This window comes from Schistocerca nitens, chromosome 11, assembly GCF_023898315.1.
Source record: "Schistocerca nitens isolate TAMUIC-IGC-003100 chromosome 11, iqSchNite1.1, whole genome shotgun sequence".
NCBI classification, from domain to species: Eukaryota; Metazoa; Arthropoda; class Insecta; order Orthoptera; family Acrididae; genus Schistocerca; species Schistocerca nitens.
The window spans coordinates 54,192,361-54,216,250 of NC_064624.1; the positions used below are offsets into that span (position 1 = coordinate 54,192,361).

Below are 23,890 nucleotides of genomic sequence, written 5' to 3' on the forward strand. Positions count from 1 at the left end.
CCGCAAACAGGCAGAGGAGGCTAGGCAACCTAACTTCCGCTCCTCGAATCGTGAAAGCTATAATGCCCCATTCACCATGCGGGAACTCGAAAATACACTTGCCCGGTCACGATCCTCCGCTCCAGGGCCTGATTCTATACATATTCAGATGCTGAAGAACCTTTCTCCTGCGGGTAAAGGTTTCCTTCTTTGTACTTATAATCCCATCTGGCTTGAGGGACATGTTCCCGCATGCTGGCGCGAGTCTATTGTTGTACCGATTCCTAAGTCGGGGAAGGACAAGCACTTGCCTTCCAGTTATTGACCCATCTCGCTTACCAGCTGTGTCTGTAATGTGATGGAGCGAATGGTTAACTCTCGTTTGGTTTGGCTGCTCGAATCTCGACACCTACTCACCAACTTACAATGTGGATTTCGTAGGCTTCACTCTGCTGTTGACCATCTGGTTACCTTGTCGACCTTCATTATGAATAACTTCTTGCGGAAGCGCCCGACCGCGGCTGTGTTCTTTGATTTGGAGAAGGCTTACGACACCTGTTGGAGGGCGGGCATTCTCCGCACCATGCATACATGGGGCCTTCGCGGTCGCCTCCCTCTTTTTATTCGTTCCTTTTTAATGGATTGACAGTTCAGGGTACGTGTGGGTTCTGTCCTGTCAGACACCTTTCGCCAGGAGAATGGGGTGCCACAGGGCTCAGTTTTGAGCGTCGCTCTCTTCGCCATAGCGATCAATCCAATAATGGATTGCCTCCCAGCTGTTGTATCAGGCTCCCTTTTCGTGGACGATTTTACCATCTATTGCAGCATACTTGTTTCCTGGAGCGCTGTCTTCAGCGTTCTCTTGACCGTCTTTACTCCTGGAGTGTCGCCAATGGCTTCCGTTTTTCTGCCGAGAAGACAGTCTGTATTAACTTCTGGCGCTACAAAGAGTTTCTCCCACCGTCCTTACGACTAGGTCCCGTTGCTCTCCCATTCATGGAGACAACAAAATTTTTAGGTCTTACATTTGACAGGAAACTTAGCTGGTCTCCACATGTGTCATATTTGGCTGCCCGTTGTACCCGTTCTCTAAATGTCCTCAGTGTTCTCAGTGGTATGTCGTGGGGAGCGGATCGAACCGTCCTACTTCGCCTATATCGGTCGATTGTCCACTCCAAGCTGGATTATGGGAGTTTTGCATACAACATCGGGGTTTACGTCTTGCGATCGGAGCGTTTTATACTAGTCCCGTCGAGAGTCTTCATACTGAAGCCGGTGAATTGCCACTCACCTACCGGCGCGATATACTGCTTTGTCGGTATGCCTGTCGGCTACTGTCCATGCCCGACCAGCCATCTTATCGTTCCTTTTTTGACGACTCTCTCGACCGTCAATACGGGTTGTATGTCTCTGCCCTGCTACCCCCTGGAGTTCGTTTTCGTTGCCTCCTTCAACACCTTGATTTTTCACTCCCTGCAACCTTTAGAGTGGGCGAGAGCTACACGCCACCTTGACTCCAGGCTCAGGTTTGCGTTCACCTTGACCTGAGCTCGCTCCCGAAGGAGGTTACCCCCGGTTCGGTATACCACTCCCGTTTTGTCGAACTTCGTTCGAAGTTCATTAATATGACCTTCATTTATACAGATGGCTCTAAGACCAATGACGGGGTTGGGTGTTCTTTTATTGTCGGGGCACAAAGTTTCAAATACCGGCCGGCTCCGTGGCCATTGTTCGGTCTTCACAGCTGAGCTCTTTGCCATCTACCAGGCTCTTCTTTACATCTGCCGCCGCCGACATTCTGCTTATGTCATCTGCTCAGATTCCCTGAGCGCCATCCAGAGCCTCAGTGATCCGTATCTGGTTCACCCTTTTGTGCACCGGATCCAACGCTCTCTTCAGCAGCTGGTGGACGACGGTTCTCCGGTTAGCTTTATGTGGGTTCCTGGCCATGTCGGTATCCCTGGGAATGAAGCTGCAGATTCCGTGGCCAAGGCTGCGGTCCTCCAGCCTCGGACAGCTTCTTGTTGTGTCCCTTCATCAGATTGTAGCAGGGTCATTTGTCGGCGCATTTTATCGCTGTGGCATGCCGATTGGGCTGCACTTACGGCCAACAAGCTTCGGGTCTTGAAACCTCTTCCCGTGGCTTGGACATCCTCCTCACGCCCTTCTCGGCGGGAGGAGGTCGTTTTGGCCCGGTTAAAAATTGGACACTGCTGGTTCAGCCATCGCCATCTGCTGACGGCTGCGCCGGCGCTATTCTGCCCATGTGGGCAATTGCTGACAGTCCGCCACATTTTAACGTCCTGTCCGGATTTTAATACACTGTGCCTTGATCTTGGCCTGCCATGTACTCCAGATGCCATTTTAACGGATGACCCAGGAGCAGCTGCTCTCGTTCTTAGTTTTATCAACTTGACAGACCTGTCTAAGGACATTTGATTATGCTGTTTTTTTAATCCTATGCCTGTCAATCTGTCTATTGTGTTATCCCTTTTAGTTGCTGTTTTAAACTTGTGCCTCACGGTGCATTCCTAATGTAGTCTGGGTGCTAATGACCATTGTATTTGTGCGCCCTAAAACCACAAAAAAAAAAGAACCGCAGGGCTTTCCGGCTTTGGAAGACGGAATGCCATAATAGCACACACAACATACTGCGTGTCATTAAGGAGACTATGAATGTGGAAATCTTCCATGCAGGCCTCTCGCAGGGAATAAGTTGTCCTCTGCCAGCTCTGCGCCGGCCGTACGTGGCTAACGCATGATTACCTATTCCATCACGAGGACCCTCTTCAGTGTCACTGTGGCTCCCAAATGACTGTCGTCCACCTGTTGCTAGACTGCCCACTTTTACCTGCTCTGCAGCAGACTTTTAACTTTCCCAGCACCCTGCCTTCAGCGTTTGGCGACAATGCCTCCACAGCAACTGGCCTTTTACATTTTATCTGTGAGAGTAGGTTTTATACGTCTGTGAAGGCTTTAGCACATGTCCTTTGTGTCCTCCACCCTAGTGTTTGTAGGGTGGAGGTTTTAATGTGTTGCAGAGTGGCTAGCTTTCCCTATTTCTTCTTGGGGTTGGCCAGCCTCTGTAATCTGCTTTCGTGTTTTACTCTCTTCTGTTTCTAGCATCTCTATTCTTTTATTGTCATCTTTTGTTCCTTTTAGTATTCATCGCCTTTCCTTTGTTCTTGTGGCTTCTCCTTTCTTTCTGTTTTATGTTATATGTTTGGCCCGTTTTATTCTCACACTTGTGGCATTGTTTAATTAGAAACAAGGGTCCGATGACCTCGTATTTTGGTCCCTTCTCTCGCATTTAAACCAACCAACCAATCATATTGCAGATTTTAACTTCCATTCCCCAGGCACTGGGTGTGACATTTAATAACTTTGACTTTCTTCATAATAAGCTGTCACTTGATAATGGCGTAACAGTCAAAATTCCAGTTGTGAATAAATATGGTTAACAGCAGTTTAGGCAGAAAATGTTCTAATCTCTATCTGCATCAGTTTGAGGATAAAAATATAATAAAATTTTTCTGTTTTCCTCTGGCACTTCATTAGATGCGTCTCAACATCATTCTTGGCACTGTTTTACTTTGTCTCTATATTTCTTATTGTACTGATTTATTGGTGCATGTGCATTAATTATTGTGTACCTCTCATTTATGCATTGAATTATTGCAGGTAGAGTCTTTCTGAACATAATGAAAACTTTGGTACCAATTGCAGTATAGATTTGCCATTTATTAATGCAGATCCTTTTCTGGAGTATTTTTGCGAATTTCTTCTCTGTGTTCTCTGTGAAGAATCTACAGTTCTCCGATTGTGGTATTTCTTCATCTGTGAATCTGCTCTTTTGTAATAATTTTGTTGTCAGTTTACAACGTCTGACAATATTTTGAGTTTGCCAATGTTTATTAATGTTTGTATATTTAATCTTCCAAGCCTATGCTTAATTTTAGGTGTGAATTTTATGGTTGGGCTTAGAGGACACTCCTCGCCTCTGCTAATTGGTTTGGGCTCCCCAGAGCACAAAGGCCCAAATGTGTCTCAGTGAGAGAAAATTTTACACAAAGCATAAGTACATAACAGATGAAAGATGTTTTGGTCACTTTTTTTTTTAAGTGTCTAGTAGGAGGTGTGGTTACAATTGAATCAATGGCTTACAGCATTTTATGGACCAATTAGATGTTGGTGGGTGTTAATAGAATTTTATTTACTGTTTCATCAGTTGTAAATCACTGACCATTTCTTTAAATATTTCAGGTGGCAACCTCAACAAGATATGCCTGCGATAGTGCAAGGTAAGTTATCATAATTCACCGCAGAACTTTTTAAGAAATATTTATATTTATTTACTAAATGATAAAGTACTTTTTCAGATATAAAGTGCACTTAGTTAATTATTCAGTATTACCAATAAGAAACAACATTACAAGGCACTACAGTCAGTAATGCTCTTCTCTACAACAGCCATTGTGTGACTTTTCCTAAATAAATAGAGCGAACTTCTAATATCCATACAGGAAAATAAAAGTTCAGGTGGAATGTCGGCATCTGCATTGTGCTTAATGCAGAACGTCACATGAAAATAATTGAAATTCAACAGATCCATTTTGATGGGCACAAGCTAATGTCATACTGCTGTAGAACAAGTAAGGAGAAAGGATCAGAGGCTATATATCCAAACATTGGAACCAAATCCCAGCCTTCTAGATTATTCAATATAGTGTTGAATAGCTCTTTCAGTGCTGTGCCACAGTGGTGCTTAGGAATCACACAAGCTTGTAGTAGTGACAGTTTACGGGCTACCATCAAGAAGCAGCTTAAGTAGTTGGTGCCAATTTCAGTAAAGTTGTGAAGACTTAACTGTGACACAGAAACATAACATTGTCTCTACAATCAGTGGGGATTCACCGTAGTCCTAACTGAGGGCATCTGGAAACCATGATGTCAACTTTCGAAAATCTGCCACTGAAAAATCCTCGTAGAGGACTTATTGCAAGATCCATTGCCTATTTATTTTGAGACCCAGTGATGTTCAGCATTTCAGTAGCAAAACGAAAGGCCAGTGTTTCACTTGATCATTCTTATCGAATTTACAGTAATTATCAAGTGCAGAGTGCAGGAAGGCAAGTATGTTTTCACACACACACACACACACACACACACACACACACACACACACACACACACACACACACACTGCTCACCACTCTTCGTGCTCTGCTACCACAAGGCCCCAGCCTCTGCAGCATGTCTTCCCTTTCTGTGTACATATCTATCCTCCTGATATTCTTTCTCCCTTTCCTTGAGGAACGTGTTTTGTATAGTATCAGGAATGCTTTCTGAAGTTTTGATAGCCTGGCATTGGAACAGTTCATCATCTATTTATTCTTTCTTTCTCTGTTCTCCATCTCACCTTCCTCTGCTTTGGCATTTGAGGTGTCTTTGTCTCTTCTTCCTCCCTGTGTGTTCCTGAAGGCTGGCCCATGCAGTAGACACACAACAGGTGACTAGGTAACACACAGTTCTGAGCCCCAGGTTAACAGATAGGGTACACACACATCGTCCAGTACAGGCCAGGCCCAGAGAGGGGTGACTGCCTGAGCTGGTACCTTCTCAAATGCCAATTGCACCCTCTGTTACTTTAGGTGTGAACAGTCATTTACAGTGGGTGAATCCCCCTCTGAGGGGGCCCTGAGTTGGAAGGAGCGTGCCATTGGAGATGTTGGCAATCGCGAGGGATTTTTTTGCAATGACTCAAACACCATACCATCTTAGCGTGTATCTATGAAACATAAACAGAATGAGGCTAAAGATTTTTTAAGACCCTCCCACTTGCTTCTCAGTTCCTCGTAGATTGCTTGTGGAGGTGTGCTGTTCACATTTTTAACCATCATCCTACAATGATACACCGTATTCGTTGTGAACAGTCATGTGTGCAGTGTTGTCATATTATTTGGGATACCAAAAAAAGCAGGGTGGATGTAATTTATTAGTTCTTTTAAGAGTTTCGCTCCCTCTTCCATTTTGTGTGGCGGTACTCATCGGTTCTCTGGTACCAAGCTCAATTCCTCAATTTCTGGTATGGTCGTAATGTCACTGTGGATCCTATTGGACGATATCCTCAGAATTATGAATGTTACAATGTCGCTATTACCATGAGGGAGCTAGAGCATGTTCTCACTTCATCCAAATCATCTGCCCCAGAGACAAGCGATGTTCACATTCAGATGTTGTAGGGTTCTCTTGTGGGTAAGCACCTTCTCCTTTGTAAGTACAATCATATTTGGGCAGGTGGCATGTTTCATAGATGCTGGCATGAAGCCACTGTTATACTCGTAACTAAGTCCAGTAAGGACAAATACCTTCCTTCTAGTTACTGCCCCATTTCTCTTACCAGTTGTGTTTGCAAAGTGATTGAATGTGTGATTCATAGGTGGCTGGTTTGGTGCCTTGTGTCTCACAAACTACTAAGGACTGCACAGTGTGGATTTCGAGCACACTGTTCTGCATTTGACTGTCTTGGCACTTTGTCAACCATATCATGAATGGTTTCCTGTGAAAATACAAGACAGTGGCAATGTTATTTGATTTGGAGAAAGCGTGATAAACCTGCTGGGGGTCTGGTATCCCCTGTATGCTATACATCTGGGTCTACAAGGCCATCTACCCCATTTATTAGGAAGGTTTTGAAAGACAAAGTTTTCTCAAGGTATAAGTAGGTTCAGCCTTGTGAGACACCTTTATCTAGGAAAATGGGGTGTCTGAAGGCTCCGTACTGATTGTAGTCCTCTTTGCTATCACTGTTTGTCCTATTAGGGAGTGTCTCGCACCAAGCATTTCTGTCTCCCTTTTTGTCAATGATTGTAAAATCTGTTGCAGTTCTCCATAAACTTGTCTCCTTGAGTGGTGTCTCCAACACCATCTCTATTGTCTTTACTTGTGGAGCATGGACAGTGGCTTTCACTTTTCCACTGACTTACTCTTTTGTATAAATTTTTGGAATGCAATGAGTTTGTTGCATTATCTTTACACGTTGTGCCTATTGCTATTCTGTTCATTAAAAAAAATGAAGTTTTGGGGGGCTCATGCTTGATAGGAACCCTCCTTGGTCCTTTAATGTGTCTTACCTGCCTGTACATTGTGCCCAGTTTCTCAGTGCCCTACGTGTCCTAAGCAGTACTTCCTGGGGAGCAGATCAGACTACCACCCTCTGTTTGTTGTGAACCCTTGCCCATTCAAGACTTGACTGTGGGGGTTTCGTTTATTCTTCTGCATCTCTGTTGATTATATGTTGTCTTAACACAATCCACCAGCATGGAATATTGGCATGATGTCCCCCTCTGTGGATAAGGATGCCGTTTCTCCATCATGCCCGTCCACTTGTCCTATTCTCTCTTTTTCGATGACTCCCTTGCCTGGCAGTATGGGACATGCCCTTTTTCTCTGTTACCTTCTGGACTTCATATTTGGCTGCTGCTTCTGCAGCTTAATTTCATGGTACCTGCTATGTTGCTGATGGGTGTCAACCCTTCACCACCTTGGGTTTATGTGGCAGCCCATGTCCGTCTGGGATTTCATTTCCTTCAGTTTTATAAGCAGGACCTACTGTAGGAAATAAATTTTCAAGGTACAAAATTCGTCGCAGGATTACTCTACACAAATTATACTGACTGGCAGTGTGTCCACTGGTTGATTACTCAAAAAATTTATCGTTGTTATGCACCCTCACTTGTTCCTTCAAGAATCTTAGTAGCCATGCTATTGAATATTTATGACTTGTCCACAGTGCCTTGTGTTTTTTTATCTCAGATTTAAACATAGTAACGTTCGTGTGTACCTGAGATCCTTCTTCAAATTGTTTTAAGTATACATATCAGTTGTCAATGTCACAAGAGCCAAAGGTATTGGCACAACTTCCCCATTCTGTAGATGGAATTTATTTTTCATTCAGTGATGTTAGCTGTGCTTTTGTGTGTTTCAAAACCACTCAACAATGTACATCACTATCCCCTGCTCATCTGTTGGAGGAAAGTAGTTTGGTTTTAATTTGGACCAATGTTCTTTTAGGATTAGAGTGAATGTCATTACATTGCAACTTCAAATGATGCAGAGACTTACCTACTGTTTGTTTTTATGCAATTTTTGGGAAAAATATTAGGCAGAGATATCATCAGAGCTATGAGTTGAAGTCCTTGTAGTGTCAAAGATCGTACAACACCTGGTTCCTATTAGTGAAGTGACAACACAGTTCTTCAGGTGGTGTCAAATCACTGAGAGCTAGCTCTATACCCCTGATAACATCTAAATTGACAGTGCCATGTTTCTTGGATTTCCACATTCTCAAGCAATGTATCCTACATAAGCACACTGTAAAATCTCGTGATTTTAAGTTTTCTGACGAGTTTAAGCAGATTTATGTTTGTAATCCCTCTCTAGGCTTTTTCTGATAGCGAAGGCCTCCACGATCATATTATGCCTTTTAGCAGCTTGTAATTGCTTTTCACTTTGAGCGTTCTGTACTGCTTTAAATATGATAGCAGCTCCCCTAGCTAATGAAACCAGTGGGTAACAGCCCAGTAAATGAAGGTATTACAAACAGAATTATTCCACCAGATGTTGTTATTGGAGTAGCCTGGGTGCTTTAACACATTGTTTCCTTCCTTCTTTCTGCCCCAACGCACCTTTTGCCACTGTCACCACTGATTTGATGCAATTTTTTAAACATCCCATAGGTTTTTCTTTTTCTTTAGTGTGTGACGACCTGCATTCATTATTGCTTGAAGGTTAGTCCAGTAACCTATTTAAGTTTGGGCACACATTGTCGTATCTACCACAAATACAGCAATAGGTTGTCCTACATGAATGTCCTTTCTTTGACATGCCCGTGCAGCCTTATTAATGAATATTTGGTGTGCAATATTGTGATATTTATTTGTAGTGGAGGCAATGTTGTGCTCTTTGCATACATTGTCCAATACATTAAAGACTTTATCTCCATAACCTATGTGCTATTTCAATTTTGTTCCAGATCCACAGAAATTGTATCCAGAGATACAAATTTCTGATGGCAGACTCTCAAGAATACCACCTCCAAGTTTGTTGATGTTCCCTAGCACTCTTACACTACTGCATGGTTTGAGATTTGCTTTTCATATTACACAGCAAATTGTGAGTGTTCACCCATCTGTTGAGCTTTGATGAAAAACAGCAATTTCCCCAATGCCCTATTCCCTCAATGACTCGTGACCTGCTGTATGAGGAACATATTAGGTTCAGAGCTTTTCTGTAATTCCTTTGTGTTCCTCTGTGACATCAATAGGTTTGTTCTTAACTGTATGGTGAGTAATATGATTATAATTGTCAATGATTTGTCATAGTACGTTCAGTCGTTTGTACATATGTTGAATATAAAATTGCTCAGCTTTTGATTGTCTAGTTCAACCATTTGAAAATACTAGTTTTCAAATGGGAGAATGTTGAATAGTGATTTATCCCACATCAATCCATTTCTACTTTGAAATGCCTATTATAATATTCACTTCCATGATCAGCCTCAAGGTTGTCAGGCAATCGATTCATTCCAGCCTGCAACAATTGTTTAAAAACCTCTGAAACTTCCTTCCCTGTCTTTACCTTCAAATGTAAGGCTCAAGCGAACGTGGAATGTGTATCTGACCATTAGACTGTACTCGAAACCATTATTTGATTGTGTTTATTTTTTTACACATCGAGTTCCGTAGGAACAAATCTGAGGTCATGGAACGTGTCAGTGCATGAAATTACAGCATAAAAGGAATAACAGATAAAAATAAAACTTTACGAACCCGAAAAAAGTCAGTCCATAAGTTTAAGTAAACGCAGTCAACAATACAACAAGAATCAGCTTAATTTTTCAAGGAACTGATCAACACAATAGAAGGAGTGACCGATGAGGAAACTCTTCAGTTTTGATTTGAAAGTGTGTGGATTACTGCCTAGATCTTTTAATCTGAGCATTAGCTTATTGAAAATACATGCAGCAGTATACTGCACACCTTTCTGCACAGGAGTTAAGGAAGTCTGATCGAAATGCAGTTTTATTTCTGCGGAGTATTAACTGAGTGAAAGCTGCTTATTCTTGGGAGTAAGTTAATATTGTTAACAAGAAAGGCAGTAAGGGCTGTATATATTGAGAGGCCAATGTTAAAATACCCAGACTTGTGAAGAGGAGTCGACAAGAGGTTTGTGAACTGACACCACTTACTGCCTGAACTGCCTGTTTCTGAGCCAAAAATATCCTATTAGAATGGGAAGAGTTATCCCAAAATATAATACCATGAGTGTTTCATATCTAAGAGATCAATCCGGCATTCCGTATATTATCACACCTGCACAGAAAAATTTTGCATGAAAAGTAAAGCTCATGAACACCTCTTTCCATAATTATTCAATGATGCATCTTTTTTGAAGCTCAGATATGGTTGATACTATTTTGTTCATGTCACATGCACTGGCTGAAGCTGTATGCAGTTGTAATCAATCTATGATTTCATTCAGTTGTCATAATATATGTACTCTAGAGGTAGATTGTTCAGTCTTTCAATCTGAGACTTTCTCATCATGTTGTCGTCTTACGTTGATTGGCCATTTGTGGTATAATACCATAGGTTTTTATATTTTCAGTGTATATTTTTGACATTCGACGTTTTTTAGAACATTAACTGTAACAGCCAAGGCATTCTTTCAGATTTCTTGTTCCCATTTCTTACTGGATTCTCAGTTAATCATATTGAATGCTTACCTAACAAATATGGTTTTGTTGTGATGACCCCATATGCTCTGTCTCAACTCAGCATTACTGTAAGTCAGTAATAACCTTTCCTCACCTCCTCCTCCTCCTCCTCCTCCTCCTCCTCCATTTCTGCTCTTGTTCATAGTGCATGACAGCTCTTTCAGCTTGTCAGTTACTGGCTTAAATTTTACCAAGAGTTTCTGGTCTCAATGCAATTTCCCTATCTTTAACAAAAGTAACTTCTGTCAAATAACCTTCCACACCTCAATAACATTATGTTCTTTCTACAACATGATGCTGTATACTAAGCCATTTCTGAGACAGTTTACAACTTACGTATACTTTGAGACTATCGGTGGTGATGGGCGTGAAGTGCCTTAGCCATCACACTGATGTTCAACACATACATTAGTTTTGCATTACCTACTTTAATTTCTCATTGACACATAGTTCACATTGCTATATTCGAGCATTCGACACATCAACATTCATAGCACCTCCCTTGACAAGAATTTCAGTTCCATTAATTTAGTGTTGACTGTCCCCATTTTTCTGTCAAATCCACATGCTTTGCATCCTCTGAATGAATATGTAACACATGGAAAATTTTACATAGTGTGCAATATACTGATACAGTGAAGTTTTGGTACATTGCGTTTTTGGAGAATCTTGTTGAAGTTTCATTTCTATTGACCCTCATTCAGTTTGCTAGTTCTATCTTTAACCAGTAAGCCATACTGTTAGTTGCTTCTTCAATCCTCACATCTAACAAATTCATTGAGTAACATGTCAGTTTGTACATGTGCTTGGTAAATATGCTTTAAGTTCAGATTGTCCTGTTCGAAAGAGATAATAAGATTTCTGTTATCCTAGGCCATCTGCTGTATAACTACATCTCACTGAAATAAAATATATTGACTTGCATATGGTGAGCAAAGCAGAAATAGTTTCAGATATTCTGGTTTTCCACTGAGGTGGCAAATATGAATATGCTGTTTGGCTTTACTTTTTCAAATGGTGGAATATCACTGCTTTTGCTGGTTGTCTGGTATGTTACTCCCTTAATTCCACGTGAAATCTCTTGCAGTAGCTGATATTTTGACTGACAAAATTTTCAAAAGAATATACACATGTACAAAGTGGACTCTCCCAGGATGTCAACAGTTTAAAAACTAGATTCTTTTCTCTCAGCATGAAGCCATAATAACCAAAGCACCTGTAATATCAGGAAGTAATCACTCATTCATCTTGTTCTTCTACTTTCCACCATCATTACAGGAGCAGCCACTTACAATAAGACCATTGTGGTGAGACTGTTTCATTGTCTTGGTTAAGGTGGTAACTGCTCATTTACATTGAAATGGAGGGAGTTTTATTAACTGTTGCTTATAGCTGGATATATAAATAAACTTAAATAAGACCGTAATTTAGTGCCCACATCTGGTAATGTTGAATCACACACTTCCACTTTCATCAGTGCACAGAATGAATCATGGAGTTGAGCTACAGTGGTTTGCAATGGGTGGAGAGATCGGTGAGCTATCGAGAGTAGATTAATGCGCAGTGTGTCATAAAATCAGTGGATATGTGACTGCCACCTTTGCCAACACTTTAGCTCATTCTGTATTGCGTTTCATTAACTCTTCAAAAGTCTGCCCATGTCGATCAGAACTGTCTCTAATGTTAAATATTTTAACTGTACCAGGTAAGTCCCCTACAGAGATGGTATGATCACCGGGTAGCACTGAGGGAAAGTGAACTTTTCTGTGGAACAAGGCTAAAATCTGCAGTGACACATTGCATGGTCAATGTCATTCATCCAAGAATAATATTACTTTATCATCACTAAATTGATAGTTTTCAAATACTACCACATAGTAGAACTCCCTATTTGATATTACACTGGCACTGACATGGTTACACCCACTGGTATACAAATAGTAGGTTTGGTTGAACTGCATTATGTTGACACCAGGTGCCTGCAAGGAAAGCACAGTGTGTTAGTTAAACTTATTAGCTTTTTTTCTCTGTTGATGAGCATCAGCATTAATACTGGAACTGCTTCACAGCAGGGAGCATTGATACATGACTCGACATCTTTACCCATTGATGTTTCTGTCACAAGTGAATGAACTATTCATCAATTGCTGTCAATATATTTTCATAACGTCTACTATTATAATTACAATTTAACAATAATATTATTATTATTTAGCTTCAAATCCCCTATTTTGTGTGCATTGGTGTATTCATCAGGCACATTTGTACATTTTATTCATTGTGTAGTGCATAGAACCAGGTTGCATTGTGCTACACATTTGTTTTGTGTTTAAAGAGCCGATTGTAGTAGTTATGTCCTCCAGTCAAGTGGTAGCAGGAGTAGCACATCAGAGTACTATGCACCAACACGTTTTTATAGGAAGCAACATATTTTTAATTTTGTCAGTGTTCTTCAACTTCAACTCCTATATTTCATGTCTGTCTTTGTATTTCCCATGCCAACACTGGTATGGACAGAATTAGTAATTGCTGTGTTCAGATGTGAACAAAGTCAGTGATTCGTCACTCACAGCTGCAGGCAGTGTTGTCCAACAATTGGTCTATTGCTGCGGTCACCTTGGGTATTGCTCACACTGAGATTGCCCTCGCTTGTGGTGGAGTGGGAAGTTATTCAAGTGTTTGAGTGACAGTGACAATTTTCCGAGGGGCCAATTGGAGAACCTGCCCATTCATCTGAGGAACAGATTTTGGATGCTGTCTATGGCTGTTGAAGTCCAAGAGCCAGATCAAGTCGCTTGCCATGTTCCAGAGGAAGCCTCTCAGAATGCAAGACTGGACTTTCACAGAGACTAGAGCTACTGGTAATTGGGAGCTCCAGTGTATGTGTGTAATGGCACCCCACTGCATTGGAGGGTAAATAATCCAATGTGCATTCTGGGAGTAGTCTTTACACATGAGGACTGGGTGCTTCCAGATGCCATGAAGAGCATGGTGTAGCCAGCTGCAGGTGGTGGCTCATGTTGGTGCTAACCATATGCGCCATATTGGATCAGAAGAGATTCTCTCTGGTTTCCGGTGACTAGCTAAAATAGTAAGACTCCCATTCTTTGTTGTGGACATGCAGCATCATGGGCAGAACTGACAGTGGTCCTTCAGTACAGAGTGGAATGATGGTCTGAATCAGAGTCCCAGGCAGTTTTGCGGCTGTGTGCATTGCAGATTCCTCAGCTGGCACCAAAGAGTGGTGGGTTTATGGGTTAAGTTAAATAGTTCAGTAGTTCAGGTGAAATTTTTTTTAAAAGACCTAACTGTGTTCACAGAGGGTAGATGAAATACAGTTGGTGGTGTAGTGTTCATTGCTGTTAGTAGTTTACCTTGTAGTGAAATTTAAGTAGATGGTTCCTGTGACTTAATATGGGTAGAGGTTATAAGTGACAATGGGAATATATTAATAATCATTTCCCTTTAGCGATGCTCTGATTTGGATGATACGGTTGCTGAACAGTTCAAAGAAAACTTGAGTGCTGTTTCAAATAGGTATGCCACTCGTATAATTATAGTTGGTGGGGACTTCAATCTACCATCTATATATTAGCAAAAATACATTTTTAATATCAGTGGGGGGGGGGGGCATAGAATGTTGTCCGAAACTGTACTGAATGCTGTCTCAGAAAATTATTTTGAAGAATGAAATCACAAGCTCACTCAAAGTGTAAATGGTTGTGAAAGCATACTTGACGTCTTGATAACCTTGACCAAACAGGAAGCATAACAAAAGATCCCACAAGGTAGTTGATCCACAAAGAGTCCGCAAGACTGAATATTGTAACATCCAAACTCACCAAAATAAATTAAATACATTTGTACTTAAAAGCAGATAAAAATTCGCTTGACATCTTGCTAAGAGTGTCTCCACCTCCTTCATGTATGTCTTTCTAAATGTAGGTCAGATGTAGTTTAAAGTCAAAGAAATAATATTAAGGGTAACTGAGAGATATGTGTCAAATAAATTAAATTAAATTGATCCTCCATGTGATACAAAACTGGTCAGAAGATTGTTGCAGAAGCAATGAAAAACACATGCCAAATTTAAACGAATGCAAAATCCACAAAATTGGTGAAGTTTTACAGAAGCTCAAAATTTAGCACAAACTGCAGTGAGAGATGCTTTCAATAGATTCCAGAATGACACTCTGTCTCGAAATCTGGTAGAAAACCCAAAGAAATTCTGGTTGTGTATAAAGTATGCCATTGACAAGATGCATAAATACCTTCACTGCACAATAAAAATGGTAATGCTACTGATGACAGTGCTACTAAAGCTGAGTTACTGAAGACTGTTTTCCTAAATTCCTTCACAAAAAATGCAAAGCAAGTATTCCAGAATTATAATCAAGAATAACTGCCTGCACGAGTAACTTGGAAGCATATATCCTAAATGTAGAGGTGCACACTTAAGAAAGGCAGTGTCTCTGGTCCAGACTGTACACTATTCAGTTACCTTTCAGAATATGCTAATGCAATAGCTCCATACTTAGAAGTCATATACAGCTCTTCCACTGTTGAATGATCCATACCCAAAGACCGGAAAGTTGCACAAATCACATCAGCACCCAAGATAAGAAATGGGAGTAATCCATTACACTAACGCCCCTTTGCAGTAGGATTTTGGAAAATATAATCTGCTTGAAGACATGATTTATTGACCCACAACAAGCTTTTTCTTCTCAAAAAGTAATGAGTAATATGGACAGATGATGTTACATTGATCCCATATTTTTGGATTTGCGAAGGCTTTTGACTCCATTCCTCACAAGTGGCATTCACTTAAATTGTGTGCCCATGGAGTATCATCGCAGTTGTGTGAACTGGTTCGAGATCTTGTACCAGAAAGGTCACAGTTCATAATAGCAGACAGAAAGTTATTGAGCAAAATAGAAGTAATATCTGATGTTTCCCAGGGAAGTGTTATAGGTCCTCTGTTGTTCCTGATCTATAAAAATGATTTAGAAGACAATCTGAGCAGCTCTCTTCGATTGTTTGAAGATTATGCTGTTATTTAGCTGGCCGGGGTGGCCGAACGGTTCTACGCGCTACAGTCTGGAATCGGGCGACCGCTATGGTCGCAGGTTCGAATCCTGCCTCGGGCATGGATGTGTGTGATGTCCTTAGGTTAATTAGGTTTAAGTAGTTATGAGTTCTAGGGGACTGATGACCTCAGAAGTTAAGTCCCATAGTGCTCAGAGCCAGTTGAACCAGTATGCTGTTATTTACCGTATTGCGAAGTCATCAGGTGGTCAAAGCGAATTGTGAAGTGATAGACAAGATATCTGTATGGTCTGAAAAATAGCAATTGACTGTAAATAGTCAAAAGTGTGAAGTCATCCACATGAGTACTAAAAGAAATGTGATAAATTTTGTTTACCTGAAGGTGTTTACCTAAAAGCTGTAAACTCAACTAAATACATAGTGGTTGCACTTACGAATAAATTAAACTGTAATGTTCATATAGATAATGCCATGGAGAAAGCAAACCAAAGAGTGATTTATTGGCGGAACACACAGGTAACGTAACAGGCTTAGTAAAGAGACTCGTTGCACTACATTTCTGTGCCCTCTGGAATATTGCAGTGTGGTATGGAACATCAAAGAAGTTCAAAGAAAGGCAGCACATTTTTTATTATTGCAAAATAAGGGAGAGAGTTCTATGGATACGATACATGAATTGGGTTGGTGTTAATTAAAACAAAGGCGTTGTTCACTATGGCAAGACTTTCTTATGAAATTTCAATCATGAATTTTATCGTCAGTATGAAAATATTTTTTGGCACCCATCTATGTAGGGAGATACTATCATCATAATTAAATACTAGAAATTAGAGCTTGCATTGAAAGATGTTTTCCTCACATGCAGTTAGAGTGGAATGGTAAGAGAAGTAGATTAAAGATGGTGGTTTGATGACCCACTGCCAGGCCCTCAACTATGAATTGCTGCATAATCATGTAGATGAAAGTCGTTATCATCATCTTACATATGTCTATGCATGTTGGCTTAGGATGTTTAGGTGGTGTGGCTGATAATCATCTCAGAGCCTGAGGTGGCATGCCAGTTGCTGTTTAGATGATTGCCAACAATATCCTCATACATTTGCTGGAATACCACAGCAACAAAAGCAAGTTGCTTCAATATCTTAATCAGCACTTCCATTATATCGTGCTGTGGAAAAAAAGTAAATTGATTCGGTATAGAAATCGAATGCTTAGCAGCGTGACATAAGAATGGCAGATATTTCTTTTGTGTTTCTGATACTTACAATTCATCTCATCATCAGTCTTTGTTAATATGCAAATGCTTTGAAAGTGCTGTTCATGGATTTAAAAAACTACTGCTGATCTAATAGTAATAAAACATAATGTAAGTTACAAGTAGATCAGTTCTTAAATGTTTCTGGTATGGACAGGCACTCCACCATATGCAACATTTCATACATGTTAATTGTTGTAATTTGAAGTGACATCATGGGTGCAGACACATGAGGTGCACAGGGCAGAGGGTGCTTCATGAAAGTTGCAGGAGCACTTGCCAAGGGAGTGGAGGTGCTCATGGCTGGATGCTGATGCACATTCTTATGAATGCAGAGCAGAGGGGTGCACTGCATGGGAAGTGCTCCTAGCAAAATTATCAGAAGCAAAGGGATGAGGCAGGAGGGTCCTCCCATCCCTCCCCTTCCCCCTCACATATCCCCTTGCTCTCCTGTGTCCCTCCCACCCAAGCCCTCTTCCCCACCTCTCTCCCTGCCCTCTGCCCTGCCACTTCCCCCTTCCCTGGCCACCTGCCTGCCCCATCCAACTGTCTGTTCCTTTCTGTAGACTGACCACACTGCTGGTGCACATGGCCTATGGCAGAGTTAAATGTGTCAGCCCACAGCAGGAGTCTTGCATACAGTTTGGTGTCATTTCTAATGTTGATGATGTGCAGAGAACATAATGCTGTTTCAAGTCTTGTAAACATTTGTACAGTGGAGAACTTTTCAGTTCACCAAACCCTATACCAGAATGAGATGCAACCAGCATGGTTTATTAAAGCCACAATGGACCATAGAAGATGCTTTATAAGGCAGGAATGCCCATAACCATTGGGGGCATACCTCAAATAATCGGAAAGTCACATAAAAGATCTAGATATCACTTTTTATTGTCCGGTAGTGATAATTAAGATGGATGTTATAAATCTGTTATGCATGTAGTTGACCTTTCTTCATGTGGAATTTGGATTCTGCATTCTCAGAAGTCTACCAACGGCCTTGCTGCAGTTCTGTCAGATGACCAAAGTTAATGCTGTTGGGCTTGGCTAGCAAGTGGATACATGACTATCTGGGTCTGCCAAGTGGTGTTGGAAAGTGGGGTGCACTCAGCTCATTTGAGGCTAATTGAGCAGCAACTTCATACAGAAGTATCAGCTCTGGGCACGAAAATTGACTACAGCTGAGAGTGATGTGCCAACCACATGCTCCATCACATACCCATCCAGTGATGCCTATTGGCTGAGGATGGCATGGTGGTTGTTCAGTTCCATTGGGCCTTTTGAGGCCTCTTCAGATGGAGTATTCGCAGGAGTCAAATCCTATCAGCCTTGGAATCGACCCATGTTTCAGAAACCGTCAAAACAGACCTTAATATTTTTTTTTAGAAGGAGACTGTTTGTACTAGGCAGCAGCGAAAATGGTGGCTGGAGAGGTAAGTGTAAATGGCACCACTTCCACCTTTTCTGCACACTTCCCCCAATATTGTGCTCACTGCACACCTCACTTCCCATGTGTTGCAAGCTTTTGGCCACTATGTGTTGAGCCAGCTGCATAAACTATACCATCAGACAATGCTGTCTTGCACATAATGCTCTAAGCATTACATGGCACTCATTTGAAAAGTGTAATACCCAAAACTGGCAGATAGTATGTTACAAGGAGGATATTAGAATCAGAAGCAGGTAATGATTTACTTCAGACTATTATTGTCCAAAAACCTTGCATGAAGAAAATGATAGGAAATACTGTACTGAAATAGCAACCTTTTCGTAACATATTCTTGTGTGTTTTAGAAGGTTTAATACAGCTAAATACATTACTGCTCCTATGTTTAATTCTAAAGCTATTTCAGTTTGGGTTATAACCATTAAAACATATGAGTCTTAATCTCTGTACAAAGCAGGAAATGTGGATCCTATGCTTGCCACAAGTTACACCAATAAACATACAGGGTGTTTCAAAAATGACCGGTACATTTGAAATGGCAATAAAAACTAAACGAGCAGCGATAGAAATACACCGTTTGTTGCAATATGCTTGGGACAACAGTACATTTTCAGGCAGACAAACTTTCGAAATTACAGTAGTTACAATTATCAACAACAGATGGCGCTGTGGTCTGGGAAACTCTATAGTACGATATTTTCCACATATCCACAATGCGTAGCAATAATATGGCGTAGTCTCTGAATGAAATTACCCGAAACCTTTGACAATGTGTCTGGCGGAATGGCTTCACATGCAGATGAGATGTACTGCTTCAGCTGTTCAATTGTTTCTGGATTCTGGCGGTACACCTGGTCTTTCAAGTGTCCCCACAGAAAGAAGTCACAGGCGAATAGGGAGGCCAATCCACGCCGCCTCCTGTATGTTTCGGATAGCCCAAAGCAATCACACGATCATCGAAATATTAATTCAGGAAATTAAAGACGTCGGCCGTGCAATGTGGCCGGGCACCATCTTGCATAAACCACGAGGTGTTCGCAGTGTCGTCTAAGGCAGTTTGTACTGCCACAAATTCACGAAGAATGTCCAGATAGCGTGATGCAGTAATCGTTTCGGATATGAAAAATGGGCCAATGATTCCTTTGGAAGAAATGGCGGCCCAGACCAGTACTTTTTGAGGATGCAGGGACGATGGGACTGCAACATGGGGCTTTTCGGTTCCCCATATGCGCCAGTTCTGTTTATTGACGAAGCCGTCCAGGTAAAAATAAGCTTCGTCAGTAAACCAAATGCTGCCCACATGCATATCGCCGTCATCAATCCTGTGCACTATATCGTTAGCAAATGTCTCTCGTGCAGCAATGGTAGCGGCGCTGAGGGGTTGCTGCGTTTGAATTTTGTATGGATAGAGGTGTAAACTCTGGCGCATGAGATGATACGTGGACGTTGGCGTCATTTGGACCGCAGCTGCAACACGGCGAACGGAAACCCGAGGCCGCTGTTGGATCACCTGCTGCACTAGCTGCGCGTTGCCCTCTGTGGTTGCCGTACGCGGTCGCCCTACCTTTCCAGCACGTTCATCCGTCACGTTCCCAGTCCGTTGAAATTTTTCAAACAGATCCTTTATTGTATCGCTTTTCGGTCCTTTGGTTACATTAAACCTCCGTTGAAAACTTCGTCTTGTTGCAACAACACTGTGTTCTAGGTGGTGGAATTCCAACACCAGAAAAATCCTCTGTTCTAAGGAATAAACCATGTTGTCTACAGCACACTTGCACGTTGTGAACAGCACACGCTTACAGCAGAAAGACGACGTACAGAATGGCGCCCCCACAGACTGCGTTGTCTTCTATATCTTTCACATCACTTGCAGCGCCATTTGTTGTTGAAAATTGTAACTACTGTAATTTCGAAAGTTTGTCTGCCTGAAAATGTACTGTTGTCCCAAGCATATTGCAACAAACGGTGTATTTCTATCGCTGCTCGTTTAGTTTTTATTGCCGTTTCAAATATACCGGTCATTTTTGAAACACCCTCTATCAGCAGAGGCAGTTTATGCATGGTGGCTGTCGTGCCTCATATTGATAAATTTATGTGAGGAAAGAGGAAAGGGGAAATGACAGGAGCCGGCCGCAGTGGTCTCGCGGTTAAGGCGCTCAGTCCGGAACCGCGCTACTGCTACGGTCGCAGGTTTGAATCCTGCCTCGGGCATGGATGTGTGTGATGTCCTTAGGTTAGTTAGGTTTAAGTAGTTCTAAGTTCTAGGGGACTGATGACCATCGATGTTAAGTCCCATAGTGCTCAGAGCCATTTGAAATGACAGGAAAAGAGCGTTTACATCTTTGGGAATGAGGAAATCTGGAAACATTTTATGCAATTTAACTCTCTTTAATCATCCTGTTCTGAAACCTATCTGTGGAGTTGTTTGAAGCAATGGCAATGCTTTCTACAAACTTGTCTCAGATACCTCCTTCAGAATGTCCTTTTTTCTTCTCTTTTTTTCATTTTTTTTTTTCTTTTGCAGATTTTCAGTGTGGCATAAACATTTAATCCAGTCTTCCACCATAATATCAGTTTCTTTCCCAAGTAAATTCAGCACATCATTCATTCTGTATATAAAGCTCCTGGAAATGTTATTTACATTTATTAGTGCATACACATTTTGTGTCGAGTTGTGTTGGCAGTGGTTAGGGGCAATCTCACAACCTTGTGGTCCATTTCTGCTGCTAAACTGTCAAGTTCATGATGATTGTAAAGATGGAAAAGGCACCTGACATCATCCACTATCTCCACTTTGGTATAGCAGCATTGAATTGAGTTACTTTTCTCTTCCAGGTAGTGTGGAATTTCTGCCTTCCTTGTTTGTGAATTAGAAAATTTCTTCTTTATTCTGGAATTATAACTGGCATTACGCATGACAGACAGCGCTCTTTGAATACACACAATAAAGATAAAAAAAGCTTCAGTTACATCACTATTGAATTCCGGATAATCATAGGATTTGTGGGATGTAAATAAAAGGCTTTTGGCAAAGATCATCCTGCATGACATGGTGACTGACTTTCCTTTGCTAAAAAGTAATTTCAACCCATCATTGCCTTTCAAACCCTGTCACATTTGGTTTATTGCATGATTCTGAGTGAGCCACATCTCTTCTATATAAATAGTAGGGCAACGATTATTTCCTTTCCTGATGCTGTAAATTTTTCTCAGAAAAGTAGATGTAGTTCTGCAGTAATGGATCCTCCATTTGAGTGCATCTTTCATCATTGCATTTGCTGTACGTATATTCCAAATGTTTCAGAATTCTTCCTTTCGATTGATTGTCCCCTGTGAAAGATATCTTATAATTTGAAACAACTACTACATTTTATAATATAGAATACCCGCCATGGTCATAAAATTACAAAATAGTACAATGAAGAACATCTTTCTGGTAATCTTCCAAATCAGTGACAGTTCGTCTACTAATATCTTCCCTTTGAGACTGAAAGTCCATTTCTGGGACACAGGTTTCCATTGACTGGACTTCTGCAGGTAGTCTCAGTACAGTTATTGGTCAAACACAAGATGCCTATGCTGCTGAAGTTTGCAGTGCTGATGAGTTTTCGTCTCTTTTGGTGTTGTCTTTAAGGTCATGAAGAAATTCTTTTAGCTTGTATATAACACTCTTTGTTGGCTCTGTGTATTTTGGAACTGAGTCATGTTAAGTTGGAAATAAAAATTGCAATGCTAACCAATGGACATCAGTTCTCTCTTAGCAAACAAATGCTTCCATCCAGCATGCACAAATGAATGTTGAAGAGTGAGTATCAAAAAATGTTCAAAGCTTGGCAACAGCAGCATTAATGAAGCACAGCGTTACCACATGACATGCTGTGGCAAAAGTAGGAGTTAAGAGCCATGGACCAAGCCAGAATAGGCCAAAGGCTTCTCGTTGACATTCAAAAAATTGAGAGAAGACGAAGGTTGTGGAAACTGGCATAACCCTCTCAACTACCAATTGGTGCTCCCTGATGTGGAGAATCACAAATTTTCTGCAAGGAGCCAGTCTTGTTTCTGTCACAAGTTACAGGTCTCAAGTTTTTGCAAGCCCAGTGCATGTCTTAGCCAAGTGATACAGGATGTGGGATCATTGTGCAAGGGTTTAACAAAGAAGGATCATGTTGTGATAATGGCTAGGACAGGAAATAGTATTGATATAGATCATGTGTACAATATTGAGTATGGCCTGCTGAAAATAGCATCTGCAATGAACCGTACACATGTGGACTTGGTTCCTGCTTTCATGTTGTTAAGTTTGCACCAATTGATCAGCTTTGTAAGGAATGTCAATATCAAGTAAACCAGCTGCTTCGGGGAGCTACTTTGTCAGGCATGAATTTGGTTCCTGTTACTATTGATAGATGTGTACTACAGATATTCTCATAAAAGTACAATGAAAAATAACGTCAGTCTATTGCATCATACTGTCAGGGAAGCTGCTTGTGCGTTTAGAAGATTTAGAAACTGAGGGTGAAAAAATGTACACCTGTGCAAACATCAGAAATGTGGAAGGTGGATATAACCGTTCAGCACATGCAAGTCGACACATTGTGGAAAGAGGAGTTGCCATATACAAGGTCTGTTCAAAAAAATTCCAGAACATTCGTAATTTCTCGCCAATAGTGTCTTGGAGCAGAATGATGTAGCTTCACCTGCTTGAAAAATGAAGTACTAACAAAAGTCAATTTGATTTTCAGAAATGCATTTCAACAGAAAATCCTATATATGCTTTCATAGCTCAAATATTAAATGCTCTGCAGAACTGAACATCGCCAATTAGGATTGGTTGTAACCTCTCATAGGTTTTTGACTATGTTAATCATGAAATTCTTATAGATACACTTAAGTATTGTGGTAATAATAAGACATGCACTTGGGACCTTTGCTTTTCACGGGTAAGTGCTCTACCATCTGAGCTACCCACGCACAACTCACGACCCGTCCTCACAGCTTTAATCCGCCAGGTAATTTCATATCAGTGCATACTGTGTTTCAGAATGAAAATTTGATTCTGGAAACGTCTCCCAGGCTGTGGGAAAGCCATGTATCTGCAATATCCTTTCTTCCAGGAGAGCTAGTTCTGAATTTTTGCAGGAGAGCTTCTGTGTAGTTTGGAAGGTATTTGGCGGAATTAAAGCTGTGAGAACAGGTCGTGAGTCGTGCTTGGGTAGCTCAGATGTAGGACTTGCCCATGAAAGGAGTTCGAGTCTTGTTTTGGCACACAGTTTTAATCTGCCAGTGTCAATAGTACAGGTAGTGTGCAGAAGTCCTCTAACTGTGGAGATATCAAGAATGGTGTCCTACAGTGTTAAGTTTTGTGACCCATATTTTTATTTAT

At 41.2% G+C, this 23,890-nt stretch overlaps 1 protein-coding gene across 6 annotated transcripts in view; it reads left to right on the plus strand.

Moving 5' to 3' along the window:
* LOC126213426 (zinc finger protein 431-like) overlaps positions 1-23,890 on the plus strand; it is a 177,401-nt gene that overhangs the window by 106,029 nt on the left and 47,482 nt on the right. For all 6 annotated transcript variants that reach the window (XM_049941170.1, XM_049941168.1, XM_049941172.1 and 3 more), the window contains one exon: positions 4,243-4,280. In XM_049941170.1, coding sequence (XP_049797127.1) covers positions 4,243-4,280 — 38 coding nt within the window. The remainder of the gene's footprint in view (positions 1-4,242; positions 4,281-23,890) is intronic.